Raw genomic sequence first — 15,249 nt, forward strand, 5'->3', positions numbered from 1 at the left:
AGTACATGTGTCACCCCAGACACTTCTTGCGACAAAGTCAAGGAAGGTGGTGAGAGAAAGCCGGAGGAAAACAGTGCATTTGGTCGCCATGGAAAGAATATTCTCCACTGTCAGATTTGTGCGCCAGCCTGGTGCTCACCACCACCAAGGCTGAGCCTCCCCTAAGGGCAGCTGGGCAATGTGATGGCGAAGGTTCTGGAAAGCCTCTGTCTAAGTAAACTGAGGAAGTTTCTGCTGTCTGTGGTTTTACTTTGACATTTTTAAGGTCTAAGTTAAAAGCTCGACTTACAAAAGAACCTGTTTCCTCACAAAGGCTGTCTTCACTGGAGAAGCCGACGTGCATTCCTTCTGCCTTCAAGGCGTTCTAACAACACCTCACTCCATCTTCTGCACAAACGGTCATTCTCCTTCTGAGCTCCGAGGAAGGGCGAAATCAGCGGGAACAACCGCTCAGTGTGTACCCTTCATTTCCCAATATTTATGACTCTTATCCCACATATGTGCTTTCTAGATATGGGGAAAATGAGATTATTGATATTTTGCTCTGAGTGTGGTATTGAGATTTAGCATTCCTTATTCTTTCCCTACTGGCAGGATAGTAATCAGAATCAGAACTCCCTCAATCAGCTGCAGTCTCACTATGTAAATGTTGTGTGTCTGCTTTTCTTCTTTGTTCTTGAAGCCAACCTGCAGTTCACTGTATAATGACTAAAAACGGACGCAATCGTTTGTCCAGCTGAACACACTGGATTTTTTCAGAAAAATTGAAGGCCAACCTTCCCTCTGTGTAACAGTTCTCTGAAGCAGGAAACAAACTTTGTTTTAACCTTTCCACCCCCTGACAAAGAAATCAACAGGAGCACCCCTGCCATAACTCCTCGGTATCCGTCACCCCTAAAGGCGCTGCCTACGGAACATTTACTTTCCTAACGTTTTCATGTACTCAGTGGTCACATTCCCCTCACTGTCTCCCAGAGCTTTTAAGTTTACTATTAGAGGCAAGATTCAGACAAGGTCCATGTATTACAATTGTTGTACAGACTTCTTTTTTTTTTTTTTTTTTTTTTTTAAAAGAATGAGGTAGATTTTTTTTTTTTTTTTTAAAGATTTATTTATTTATTACATATACAGTGTTCTGTCTGCACGAATCCCTGCAGGCCAGAAGAGGGCACCAGATCTCATTACAGATGGTTGTGAGCCACCATGTGGTTGCTGGGAATTGAACTCAGGACCTTTGGAAGAACAAGCAGTGTTCTTAACCTCTGAGCCATCTCTCCAGCCCGTTGTACAGACTTCTAAAGTTGCTTTTAGTCTACGTATTTGCTCTTCATGTGATTTTCCTTGCAATTTGTCCTGCCAAGAGTCTTCAGTCTGGCAGTATTCTTAAGTCTGTATTTTGCTGGCTACATTCCTGTGATGTCATTTCACATGTGCCTTTATCTTGTGTTTTCAGTAGACTGACATATCTAAATCTAAAGATGTCACTAGATTTTAATTGGATCTGTTAGTAAGGTCCCCTCATAGGCAATCTATATACTCCATCATGAAATATAACTGAAAACTATATATGTTCTCAAAAAAGGAAGTCCTTTTGTGTGTGATGTAAAGAAAAATTATTTCATTTGAGGAGACTCTAGTATATAATCCCCAACTATACCTGATATAATTATTTACAGCAGAAGGTAAGTGGAAAGAAAGAAAGAAAGAAAGAAAGAAAGAAAGAAAGAAAGAAAGAAAGAAGGAAGGAAGGAAGGAAGGAAGGAAGGAAGGAAGGAAGGAAGGAAGGAAGAAAGGATGGATCTATCTACCCCATGCCTCTGAAAACAACACGGACCATCTTTGTGGAGGGTAGCAACCTTATGACTAGAGATGGGCTGGGACAGATAAAGCCTACACATGCAGACTTTATTCACTCACTAGCTCTATCCAACCAGTAGTTTCCCCAAAGTGTCTATCTGTCTTCTCAGGATTCACCACAAGAAACTCACAGTCCCAATCCTTTGCCTTGCCACTTCTCAACACACTGATTGTTCTCCTTATGATGCTAAATAAACCCCAAGTTTTAAGTACAACTGAGTTACTCATCATTAAGAACTTGCTGTTCTCTCTGTAAGATACCACCTTAGGGGTGCTGGAGAGATGGCTGAGCAGTTAAGAACACTGACTGCTCTTACAGAGGACCAGAGTTTGATTCCCAACCACCACAGAGTGGCTCACAATTGTCTTTAATTCAGTTCCAGGGGATCTGATGCCCTCTTCGGCCTCTGTGGTACCCAGCATGCAAGTAATACAAAGACATACATGCCAGCCAAATACCCATATACATAAAAATAAATCTGAGGTTCTCTTACAACCCCCACCACCACCACACTCATGGGACAAGTTCGTCACTGCCTTGAGTTTATTCATCACTGAGAACTCTGGTATGTAGGCATAATGCACACATTACATGTGTATTTCTCTTGTTAATCAGTTTAACCTATGAAGCTTCTGTAACGAACCTATGATGCACACAGAAAAAAGCTTTCTTTTTATCCCCTGCACATCAGAGGTTACAAAATTTTGATACTCAATTCTACTGTTCTTCCTAGCTTCAATTCTTCTACAAGGAAGATTTTTCTTTCCCTCCCAAAATATTACTGATACTGATCCTAAGACAGTTTAAATACGAAAAGCAGTACAGGTCTTGATTTTGGTCCGTTATCAATTTCCTTCTCCTACAGTAAGCAGTAAGTTCCCTTTTTAAAGATCATTATGAACACGTAGGATTTAGACATGTGTGTGATGCTCCAACTCACCACGGTTATTTCCTTATCCACACTCAAACTGCCATACAGGTTTGTGAACTCTAGTTCAAAGATATTAAGGCAGTGATTTTCAAATAAGGGGTTTTTTTAGCTGAGGAAGAGTGATTTTACCTAGACATTATACAACTTTATTGCTAAAAGGTAGGATTTAAAGCTGAAATGTGAGTATACAAATTCTGTGTTCATCCCCAAATTCAATGATGCTACCGGCATGCAGCAGCTACAATGTTCCCACTCTTGTTACCCTCTCAAACCTTACATGTAGCTAACTGAACAAAATGTAGGGGTGCTGTGGGATGTTCTGTATGGCAAATGTGTTGCTGATTAGTCAATAAATAAAACACTGATTGGCCGTTGGCTAGGCAGGAAGTATAGGCGGGACAAAGAGGAGAATAAAGCTGGGAAGTGGAAGGCTGAGTCAGAGACACTGCCAGCCGCCACGATGAGAAACAGCATGTGAAGATGCCGGTAAGCCACGAGCCACGTGGCAAAGTATAGATTTATAGAAATGGATTAATTTAAGCTGTAAGAACAGTTAGCAAGAAGCCTGCCACGGCCATACAGTTTGTAACCAATATAAGTCTCTGTGTTTACTTGGTCGGGTCTGAGAGGCTGTGGGACTGGCAGGTGAGAGAGATTTGTCCTGACTGTGGGCCAGGCAGGAAAACTCGAGCTACATAGTGGCACTTCTAAAATACAGTCAGAAGACAAAAACTGCACCAAGAAAAAAGGAAAGGTGGAGAGACACATGCCAAATGACAGGGCCACGCTCTGAGTCACTCCACTCAAAGTACACCCCAAAACAACAGGCACATTTACACGTCACTTGAGACTCTTGGACCAGAACAAGGTTGGTTGTTTACTTGGCATTAAATTTACATTATCCATTTACTGGCATTAAATGGGCCTTAGAAAAATCTACTACAGTAAGTCAGAATGCCAGACTGGAAGGCATACACTTTAAAAACTTGCTACAAAGTCTGTTAATAACTGTTTGGCTACTGAAACTTGTGATAAAAAGGGTCTGTTTATAGCTTTTCCCAGGTATAGCTTCTTAAAAAGCTGCCCAAAGGCCCACATGACTTTGTTTATACAATTTAAAAATTAAATTGCCTAACATGCAATATTGGAAGTATATCAGCTCCAAATAAGCACCTTCCAGACTTCAGGAGGGGACTAGCTGCCCAGCTGTGAGGAATGTGTTGTCCAATTGCATCCAGCTGTGGACTTCAGGTCCATTTCAAAGTCAAACTGGACTGTCTCCAGGACTGGGTACTAAGCAAGACGTTACACTGGGGGCCTCCTCTGCTTGATGAATCTCAGCACAGGGCCATCAAGGGAAGTGACACACGCCCTCACTGTTTCTGTCCAGAGAATGCACCCAACAACTCCCCATGGGACACAACCAGGTCTCATCAGCATTCAGACAGCATCCTCTGTCCGATCCTGCTTTGTCCTTTTTTCTAATGCACACACATAACGTTACTATAGTGTGTCTATAGGAACCTAGAATGCAAGACAGTCTGCCTCCTTAATTCTACTGCATTTTCAGAACAATTTTTAAAATTGTTTTTCTGAGACAGAGTGTTACCCTACAGCCTAGAGCTCAGTATATAGCCCGGGCTGGCTTCAAACCTACTGATCCTCCTGCCTTGGCCTCTCTAATGCTACAATTACAGGCACCTGCCACCTTCCTCAGCTCTCTGAGCCATTTTGATTACTGATTTCTATCCTCTGAATGTAGGAAGTGAGAAGGGATATTCTCAACTTAAAAATACCTTCTTAAAGGCAGAGCACACTTTTCGCTCCCAGTGGGTTGCCAAACAATACTGTCTTAGAAACTCAGCTTCCCCAGCTCCCGAGAAACACCTTTTCCTGCAGTCTAGGCTTCACGGGTCATCGGCTTCTTCTCCAGTCATGATTGTCATCCTATATAACCTTGTCTGCTTCCTGAGGAGCCAGGAACGGGCAATGAGCAACAGAGCGAGCTAGCCTCAGACTGCGCTGTGAGCTAGTGTGATGTGTCAGCCAGAGCACCGCATGCAATTTCAACACAGCCCATGTTCTGGAAGAGTCTTGCTGAGGCTTAGCCTTCTGAAGAAGAGCTCCCAATCAATATGACCCTCACTTCATGTTCAAAAAATACCAAAGAAGAGAAGAAAAGGCAGCTGTCTGTTAGGTGATATACGGGATTTATCTGGTATCTTCAAAAACCAATCGAGAAATTTTTCCACTCACTGGTTTTAGGCGAGCCACTGAGAAAACAAGAAAATCCTTCTGCAAAATTTTCAATCAGATGATATTATCTAAAGACCTGAAGCGTGAAACCTGGATTACAACAGCTGGCCAACCAGAATGTAACGCCTACAAAAACTACAAATAAGTAAATAAAGAAAAAGTATAACACAGAGATTTTGTTTAAAAACTAGGTAAGTATTTTCTGGAAATTAATAATGTGCTAACACAACAAAGACAATCCCAACTATTAGAAATGAAAATATCCCATCAATAGGCACAAACATTATTTATTGAATTTCTTAAAAGCACTTTGGGGGCTGGGCATTGGCTCAGCTGGTACAATGCTTGTCTGGAATGCATGAAACCCTGGGTTCAATCTCCAATACAGGGGGTGTGGGGGAGGGCACCAAACTTTACAGGAAAATCATTGACAGAGATCTAATTATTTTCCTAATATTGTAATTAATAGATTTTTCATCTATTTGTTATATCTTTATTTTTGAGGATTTTTTTTGCTATAGAATAAATTTTTTAAAGAACATAGAAATTCAATGTTCTACAGGTCTACAACTGAGCCTTTTAACTATATGTAAATCAGAAAGAACTCAAAGTGATTTGGGAAGGTCAGTCACCACTGTATTGCTAAGGGCAAAAGGCAGGCTTCTTGTCCATTCTAGACACTGAAATTCACTGCGGCACATAGCAAACAGGGCCATAAACTACCCCCTACTCCTACAGTCACAATAGGACCTAGTTGTCCACACATGGAGCACTGATTCACCTCGGTGGACTTGTGTCACCTCTTACACGACCTGGTCAACGGAACAGCGGCAAACATGGCATCAGCCGAGACATGTCTGCTCTGGACCTGGCCTGTTGATGTCCCAACTCCACATCACTCCGTGAAAAGCACCAACTCCATGAAAGTTGCCATTCTGCCGCCCGATCTCACCTTAGCCAGCCGACCAGCTGGTCACAGACTCCCACATGGACCTGATTGAAATCCCAAATGAAAAGACTTGACCAGGTGAGTCAAGTCAAAACTACCATCTGACGGAATAAAAAGCTAAGGCTAAGTATGTGGTGGTTGCTTTGCTTCACACCAGTAAGTTTGGGGTGATGCTTGAGCAACCAATCTCTGCTACTCTCAGCTACAGCTTTGACTGGGTACAGACTGGTCCTGTCATTAACTAGATGAAGTATTCAGGAGTCACACGAAAAAATGTACTATCTGTCAGCACTTACTCAATAACCACTATCACACAACTAACCCTGTTTTCAGATTCTTCTGACTATGTAATAATAACCTAGAGGACATATCATAAAGGACAGACAGCATGAACATGGAATCCTAACAGTCTGCATAAAACTTAAAGATTACATCCTGAAAGGATGCTCTATATTTATTACCTAGTCTTACAAACAAAATGATTTTAGTATTCCTTAAGGCCTATATAATAGTGGCTATTAAGTTATTATCTCAGCAACTTATTAGGATAAAATATGACACATGAAACCTGCAGTTACTCAAAACTTCCAGCTTTCAGAAATGCTGTTTCCCACAGAAATGGTCATTTCAATACATAAATATTATACTTCCAAAGATTTAGTGAAAACAAATATTAACTAAAGGCACAAGCAGGCTATGTTACACTTCCATGCCGGGACTTGGTTATCTTCCAGCACACTAAGGAAACAATGCAATCTGGCTAGTAACATGCATAAGAGGCAAATCTTTTCAAACAATGGTTGAGACATACCATGTAAGTATTTTGTTGGCCTTGGCCCTCAGTTCCTAGAAGAGGGCTTCTAAACCCCTGAAATTTCCTTAGTGATGGAAGTGGCTTCAACATTCATGCTAGTGGATGTCTTGGTCTACAATACTGTGGCAAGGTGGTGGGCTATGCTGAAGAGATGAGCCATGAGAAGTCTTGGGCTTGGTGATACCACAGGAGAGCAGACCAACTTTCCAACTTCCAAGGGAAGGAGCAGAGTGATGTGATTATGACTCACTGCACAAACACGCCTACACAGTGACACCCCACTCAAAAACCACAAGCCCAGCGCTCCAATGGGCTCCCATCCTGGCAGTACACACCATGTATCAGGAAGGCAGCAAGCCCCGAGGACCTGGAGCTTCTGCGTTTGCGACTCTCCACCTCCCTCTATGGCAATCTACCCTGCAGATCCTGATGTCTACTTTATAACAAAACTGTAACCATGAATTAGTACAATTCTTTGCTGAGTCGTTCCAATGAACTTTCAAACCCAAGGAAGTGGTTGGGACCTGTTGCTAGCTGGTCAGAAGTGCAGATGATGTGGAAACACAGACGGTGGCTGGCATTCGAGGTGAGGGGAATGCTGGGGAGAACTCTATCTCTGAAACTTGGCCTAACTTCATTTGCATCAGAATTAAATGATACATAATAAAAAATTTGAAAAGACCATCACCACACAGCAGTAGGAGAGTGACAGTAGTCACTACAGCAGGCACTCAGGAGCCCAAGAGAAAAAAGCAGCGAAGTCAGCAGAGGGACCGCCCGCAAGGACGGCAGAGCTGGGGCAGCTGAGGGCGGGCTGCAGGCCAGCGGCATACGCTGGAGGGTTATTCCCTCAACAGCTACCTGTCAGCACACACTGCATGTTAAGTCACTGTGCTGAGTTCTAAGACTAATGAATAATAAAAATCATAATAAGTAAGAGCGGAGTCCTCACTCACAGCACTTTGAGATCAGGTTAGGAAATTACATCATCAGTGATGTAACTGCAGCCCAGCACTCGGCCCTCAGACCTGAGCACCTGTGTCTTGCAAACAGGGCAGACACCGCATGCATGCAACCCATGGAATCGGAGAACAGTGTATGGTCTTAAAGGGGTCTGTCGATGACAGAAACTCAGGTGGAAACCTTACTTTATCTGCCACTAAACCAGCGGATTCCACAGGTGCCTAATATTTAAGCCCCAAATTTGTTCCTCAGATTTGACAGCCAGAAATTCTTTGTTTTTTTGCGGGGAGGGCGGGGAGGGTTTCAAGACAGAATTTCTCTGTGTAGTTTTGGTGCCTGTCCTGGATCTTGCTCTGTAGACCAGGCTGGCCTCGAGCTCACAGAGATCCACCCGAGTGCTGGGATTAAAGGCGTGCGCCGCCACTACCCGGTCCCTCAATCAAATTCTTACAGTCATTTGCTTCTTCTAAACTAGTATGAATATTTCTAAAAACTCATGACAATTTTTTTTCAAAACATCAAATAAAAAAGCAAGCAAATATAATCTACAAGTCCCCAGATATGACAAAGTGACACTGGGCTTAAATGAATTAAACATATTTTCATCAGGGTTCAAAGTCCATTTCAACTTTCTACTAAATGTTACTACTTTCAGTTGGTTTTGTTTATCTAATTATCATCAGAATCTTGAATTTTTTTTTTTTTTTTTACAAAAGATGAATTAATTTTGAAGTTGTTTTTAACAGAAATGCTCTAAAACGTCCTTCAGAACAGTGGCCACTAGCCAGGGTAAGTTTCTTACCTGTGGTCATCCAGCTGCACCAGGAACCGGACAATGTCATGATGGGCTTTCAGGACCAGCAGCTCAGTGTAGGGGTTCTGACTTTGGTCTTCTCCTATCGTCTGCAAAGCAGCTTTCTTGTCATGAGAAAACAAAGCAAAAACAGAAAGATAACGTGATTTATAAAACTGAAGATTTTTAAAAGCCACACGCTATGACATTCTAATACTAATACATATGTTCCTACACTATCAGGTGGATAATTTGCCAGTCCTGCATGGAATTATTTCTGTTACCAAAAACTTTAGTATTTTTAAGCCACAGTAAACTTGCAAACAGTAAATTTTATTTTGTTGCTCAATAAGCCTGGCTTTAAAACTACTGGGCCAATCCAATTCACCTTTTTTTTAGGAGTGTTTCTCAATCAAAATTTGTTGAAGACCAAGGAGATAGCTCAGCAAGGAAAGGCACTTGTCACTAAGCCTAATGACCTGTGTTCCATCCCTGGGCCCTTATGATGGAAGGAAAGAACTGACTCCTACAAGTCGTCCTCCATCCTACACACACACACACACACACACACACACACACACACACACACACACACACACTCTTGTTGGAAACAAAGCTGCAGACTGTATGAAACACGGACTATAGTCACCCACCACAAGCATTTCGAAGATGTCTGCTTAACGAATAAAGATCGTAATGAAATAATTCAGACTCCTGGTTCCACTCTGGACAACCAGATTGATAAAGGTAGCTCCACCATGCCGAGCATTATCTGGAAGGCTGACAGCAGACACTGTGCTAAGGACACTCGCTGTGTAACTTAATTCTCAGGGTAAGTCTTATCGACCCCATTTCTGGAGCCAAACCCCTGCACAATTTCACCATAAAAAGCTTTGTTCTTAAGAAGGGTTCTTAAGTTTGACATGAGTGACATTTTGGACTAGATAAGTCTTTGTTACCGAGGCCTCTCCTAGGTGTTAGAATACTTACCAGAACCTCTCTTTTTCACACACTGCCCCCATCACACCTAACCATGGCCAACAGTAGACACTGCACTATTCTCAGGGGACAAGATTAACTTGTCTAAGGATTGAGAATCACTTAGACTGAGAGGCTGAAGGTAATGTTCTTGCATATGTTAGGGAAAATCAGGGGTACATATTCAAGGCAGTTGCACAACCAAGGTACTTTTATATGAACAAAATGTAAGAACCAGCATGCATTAATGCTTTCTGAGAAAGTCCATCCCATGGTGATGGTTTTGCTCTCATCCTGTCTCCCTTTACCAGATACTCAATTATGGAACCTGCTTCCCACAAGTGAGAGTTTACCAGGCATGACCAAACTGGTTAATAAAAATACTATATTAACCAAACAAGCAGGTTAATTCAGATTGTCATATATATGTTATGTGACCATTCAATAAGCAATAATTCTTCCATAACCTGAAGGATTTCAGAATCATATGAAATAAGTGGTTTTGTTTTGTTGGGTTTTTTTGCTGTTGTTGTTGTTTTAAATCACGGTGTCAATGACAAAGCTCAAGGAGTTAAAACTGCCAAGTTGTTCGCAATAATCCTAACTGTAAAACGCTTCCTATGAGAAAGAAAATGTAACACAAACTGTTTCAGGTGGCACACGCAACAAATTTCAGACGTCAACTTTTTTAATGTGTCAAAATCATTTCACTATTTTAAGTATAAGTAAATGTGACAATGAGACCATACACGTACTAAATAAACAGAAATCATTTCCTTGACTTGGTTTCTCGAAAAGCAAGTAGTTAATTCCACATTCCTTAAGCAAATGCCAGTCCGTGTAGGCAAAAGGTATCAGTTCAAATACACCAAGAGAGGCAGTCGCCCTGCTGGTTTGTAGGTCATGTTCCACTTTTCTAAACTGACACAAGTTGGCCCTTACACAGCCCTCTGTTTCCCCAGGCTGCTAACCCGCTTCCGGAGGGCCTGCCACACCCTGCCCCGCCCCTCGGCCGGACCCGCCCCGCCCACCCCATTCCGCAGCCAACCCGGCCGCGCCCCCCAGCCAGCCAGCCCCGCCCACCCCATCCCGCAGCCAACCCGGACCCGCCATCCCGCCCCGCCCACGACCTGGCCCCGCCCCTCAGACCGCCCCGCCCCGCAGCTAGCCGGGCCCGCGCAGATTACCTCGGCCAGGCCCTGCGGCTCGCGGCCTCCCCCGATCAGCCAGCGCAGCATCGGCCCGGGGCGTCGGCGGCCTACGCAGCGAAGACCGGCGCAGCGCAGACGCTGGTGCTGCCGCCCGGTGAGCCGGAGGCGAGGCAGCGGGAAAACAGAAGTCTAGTTCGGGAGCCCGCACGGAAAGCCGCCGCGGCGGAGGCGAAGGTTCCGCGGCCCCAGTGAGCACGCGCGTGGGGGCCCTGCGGTTGGCGCAAGAGCGCAGGTCGTGCGGGCGCCCCCTGGTGGATGTGCGCTGCGGCCATCACACTGAAGGGCCTGCCTTGTCCAAATCCTGTGATGCCTTCTGGAATGCGCACCAGGAAACCTCCTGGTTTCCCAAGAGCCGGATGGAGAAGGTGTGCCTGCAATAGAATTCTGCACCTGAACAAATCCAGTGGCGCTCTCGTACATCAAAAAAAGCAGCTACAGTACAAGTACTGTGCCAGTGCGGTCTGCATAAATGCTCACATAAATAACACTTTCCTTGTTATAGATGAAGAAACTGAAGCGCTTAAAGATTAGGTAATATGTCTAAAGATAAACGCTAGTAAGTGGCCATGATGGAATTAAGACCTAACCTATAAACTCCAAAACCTTGTTCTTAACCGTAGCCTAAACCGTTTAAGACAGTCTCCCAAAACAGAAAGTAAAAGCCAAGCAATCCATGTCACTCCCTCCCTCCCCATCGACGCTCCCTCCCTGCTTCATTCCAGGCACGCTGCAGCTGGAATCCAGGGCTTTGCATTAGCTGCTGTACCACTGAGCAGCATTTCTAGCCCCAAACATTCTATGTCAACCACTGGATGTTCTTAACAGTCAGAGGACTGTGGCTATACACCGTGGCTTTGTATCAAAAATTACCTGGATAGCTTTTGAAAATGTAGGGTCCAGGCTTCCGCGCTAAACTTAGAAAAGTGATAATATCTGTGGTTGGAGCATAGAAATCAAGGTTTGGAGAAAGGCCATTGGGTGATTCTCTGGAATAGCAAGGCTTGAGAATTACTGCTGTAATATTTGTTACATACAAATGTGTTGGTTACAGTTCTCACATGGATGTGTATTTGTTAGGTGCAAATGAGACTCCTTGCAGTAGATTTCTGTGGGGAATTTATGTAAATCTCCCATCCAGTGCATTAATATATAGGATATGGATTACTAAGATGCAATAAAGAATCACAAAAACCGCTGCCTTTAGGGACAAAGCGGGAAGGCCTAGGCAAAAATAAGACTGGGCTATATATTCCACTTAAATATATTATCTACAAGCAACTGCTCAAGTTGTCAGGACCTAGGGGCCTCTGGGACTTAATGTGATTATTCCTATTCATTCTAAGTACACTCTGTAAAAATAAAAATAAAAAAAAACCACTCCAAAGTCTGTTGCTTTTCATATCACTGTGACCAAATACTTAACAAAGACAACTTAGGGGAAGGAGAAGCTGTTTAGTCCACGGTTTCATAGATGTCAGAGTTCATCACAGTAGGAGGGCACCGTAGACCAGGGCCACCAGGAAGCAGCGCTCAGCTGCCTCTCTCCTTTTTCCCAGCCCAGGAAAAGGTGACACTCATTTTCCTCTACAGTTAATTCTCTCTAGAAGCATTCTCAAAGACGTGCCTAGAAGTGTACCTGTCTCTCTTACGTCATTTTTAAACCCAGTCAAGACGACAGTTAAGATTAACAATCACATAACCAGGTAAAGGTTGTGTTCTATTTGCTATCCAAACAACCCAGTGAAGTGAAAAAAGACAGACAGACAGACAGAAGAGAGACTAGCCCCAAAGATGGAAAGTCTTGCCTTCCGAGAAAGGAAGCCCAGAAGTGTTGGAACTTCGGTTCTAGAAGGAGTACCCTCAAACAAGGCAGCATGGCTGTCCAGACAGCAGAAAAGTTATCCTGACCTTCCACTCTCCTCCAGGGCTGATCCACCTTCACAATGGCGGAAGCTAGGGAACGTTCTGCCTGCCCTTGAGGGCACTGAGAAGGATGAGCACTTCCTCTTGGTGAAGAAAGAACTCTATGTGGTGTCTGGGAAGCTAGGGGAGGAGCTCAGCAGGAAATCACCCTCTACCTTGGGGACAATTGTGACAGCAGAGACTGTCAGAAGACACTGTTAGGGATTCTAGAGTCTGTTGAAAAGCTTTTGCCTTCCAGGAGCAAAGTGTCTATTGCACAGAACTGCCACTCTTGTTTCCATCCTCAGCAGCTGGAGAAAGGGCAGCATCTTTCCCGAATTTTCCACTTTTTCCATTTAAGAGGTAGATGTTTCGGGGATGGGATATGTCAAGGCAGCCATGTATATACGTGAATTTAGGAAAAATTCACCATATACACCCAAGGAAAGCACAGATTCAGAAAAGACCCAAGAAAGCCTTAAGCTTCTTCCTCGGGTTAATCCCTGGAATAGAGAGACACTTCAGCAGTAATTTCAAACCAAGTTATAAGATTCAGATGGCCAGTTTTCAAGTGAAACAAAGACTCAGAAGCATATCAAGAACCAGGAAGGTGTGTCCTATTAAAAGGAACAAATCTGGGCTGAGCAATCAGTTCAGTCACGAAAGAGCTACTTTGCAAGAATGAGGAGTCTTGAGTTTGATCCCTGGAACCCATGTTTAAAAAAAAAAAAAGCCAGGTGCAGTGGCATGTGCTGTACTCCCAGCACTTGGGGGGCGGGGCAAAGTCAGGGGCGGGGCAAAGACAGGGGCGGGGCAAAGACAGGGGCGGGGCAAAGTCAGGCAAATGCCTGGGACTCCCTGGCTTAGCCTGTGTAGCAAATTCCAAGCAAGTTAGAGACCTTGGCTTAAAAAAAAAAATCAAGGTGGATGGTACAAGAAGAACAATACCTACGGTTGTACTCTGGTCTCCACATAAATGTACACACATGTACACATGTATATACCCACACACCAGAAACACACACACACACACACACACACACACACACACACACAACAGGGAAAATTCATCAACAGTAACAATCTCTAAAGAAACCTTTAACACTAGACTTTAAAACTGTTGGTCATAAATTTAGAGAACTAAAGGCGTATAAACCCACAATGCCCAAACAGAATGAGAAGAGTAGAGGATGAGTGGGTCTCACGGTGCAATTGCTCAGTGTGGCACTCATGCACATAGAAGGCTGAAGATGGTAAAAAGGAAATTCTGGAGCAGAAAAAAGTATATACAAACAAATGAAAAAAATTGGAAGAGTTCTAGAGTGGATCTGAGCAGACAGAAGAATCGGTGAACACAAACTAACAAAAGCTAGGATGGATTAAAATGACTTAATATAAGGAATGAAAAACATGGGGGAAAAAACCATAGACTTTAAAAGGCCTGTAGAACATCAAGTAAGCCAACATAAGAATTCTAGTGTCACCAAAGGAAAGGAGAAAAGTGGGCAGATGTCATGTCGGAGCGATAATGGCTTTACAAAAACCACACCGACTTTGATGTTCCGAAGACTTCCATCACGGTTACCAATACTGATAAAATCAACCAAAAGAGGAAAGGGTTGTCTTGGTTTGGTTTCAGAGGGTTCGGTGCATGTTTGCTTATGTGCATCACTTGGGGTCCGAGGTGAGGCTGAGTCTCGTGGCAGAGAACAGGTTGAGTTGCGACACTACTCGCCTCATGGCTGCCGAGAAGAGGAGAGCATGGAAGGGCACAGGGATGTGATCCATCTTGTCAGGGCGTCTCAATTCCTCCGACCAGGCACTGCCTCCTAAAGACTTCATTCTTGTCCTTCATCGCTGTATCTGGTGATGCTAGAGGTTGGTTAATTTCATCATGGAGCTGATTCATTTCTTCTGTCAATTTATCCAGAGATACTAGGAGCAGCCAACTAACATCATTTGAGAATTCTGCAAACTCTCCAAAGTTTATATAGAGTGTCACTAGATCCCTTCTTCTCACAATAGGTGAATCAGGGTAATCAAATACACTTGTCTTGGTAAGTTTGTGAAATAGTTCACAACATGGGCGTGCAGGGCTCTCCAAGCTTCTAGGAGAAGCTTTAGTAACTGTAGATGTTGGCATATTGGAAAGCCTGTTATAGTTAATTAAAATATTCATTCTTATACTTCTGTTGCTCTAGAACCACAGCTGGTACCAAAATCTTAAGTCGGGGTTCACTAGAGAAACAGGACTGATAGAATGAATACATGTGTATATGGGATTTATTAAGAGTGGCTTCTGGGGCATGCTAGGGCTGTTCCAACAACGGCTGTCTCCTGATGGAAAGCAGGCAAAGAGCAAGCGCTTCCTTCTTCTATGTCTTTTATACTGGCTGCTACCAAAATGTGTGGCCCAGATTTAAGGTCCTTCTTCCATCTCAAAAGATCCAGGTTTAAGGGGGGCTTCCCACTTCAAATGATTCAATCAAGAAAAATCCCTCACAGGTGTACCCAGTTCATTCCAGATGTAGTCAAGTTAACCGCCAAGAATGGCCATCACAATGATGTTGTGAGTCTTGTCAAAGCTATCAGAC

The 15,249-nt window shown here is 43.6% G+C and overlaps 1 protein-coding gene across 1 annotated transcript in view; it reads right to left on the minus strand.

The window, feature by feature from the left end:
* Positions 1-10,963, minus strand: part of Wdr41 (WD repeat domain 41) — a 49,713-nt gene extending 38,750 nt beyond the window's left edge. Inside the window, exons 1-2 of the mRNA XM_059276525.1 lie at positions 10,730-10,963; positions 8,574-8,689 (exon numbers count right to left, since the gene is read on the minus strand). Coding sequence (XP_059132508.1) covers positions 8,574-8,689; positions 10,730-10,780 — 167 coding nt within the window. The 5' untranslated portion in view covers positions 10,781-10,963. The remainder of the gene's footprint in view (positions 1-8,573; positions 8,690-10,729) is intronic.
* Positions 10,964-15,249: the final 4,286 nt, after the last annotated feature.

The sequence above is a fragment of the Peromyscus eremicus genome, chromosome 11 (genome assembly GCF_949786415.1).
Source record: "Peromyscus eremicus chromosome 11, PerEre_H2_v1, whole genome shotgun sequence".
NCBI classification, from domain to species: domain Eukaryota; kingdom Metazoa; phylum Chordata; class Mammalia; order Rodentia; family Cricetidae; genus Peromyscus; species Peromyscus eremicus.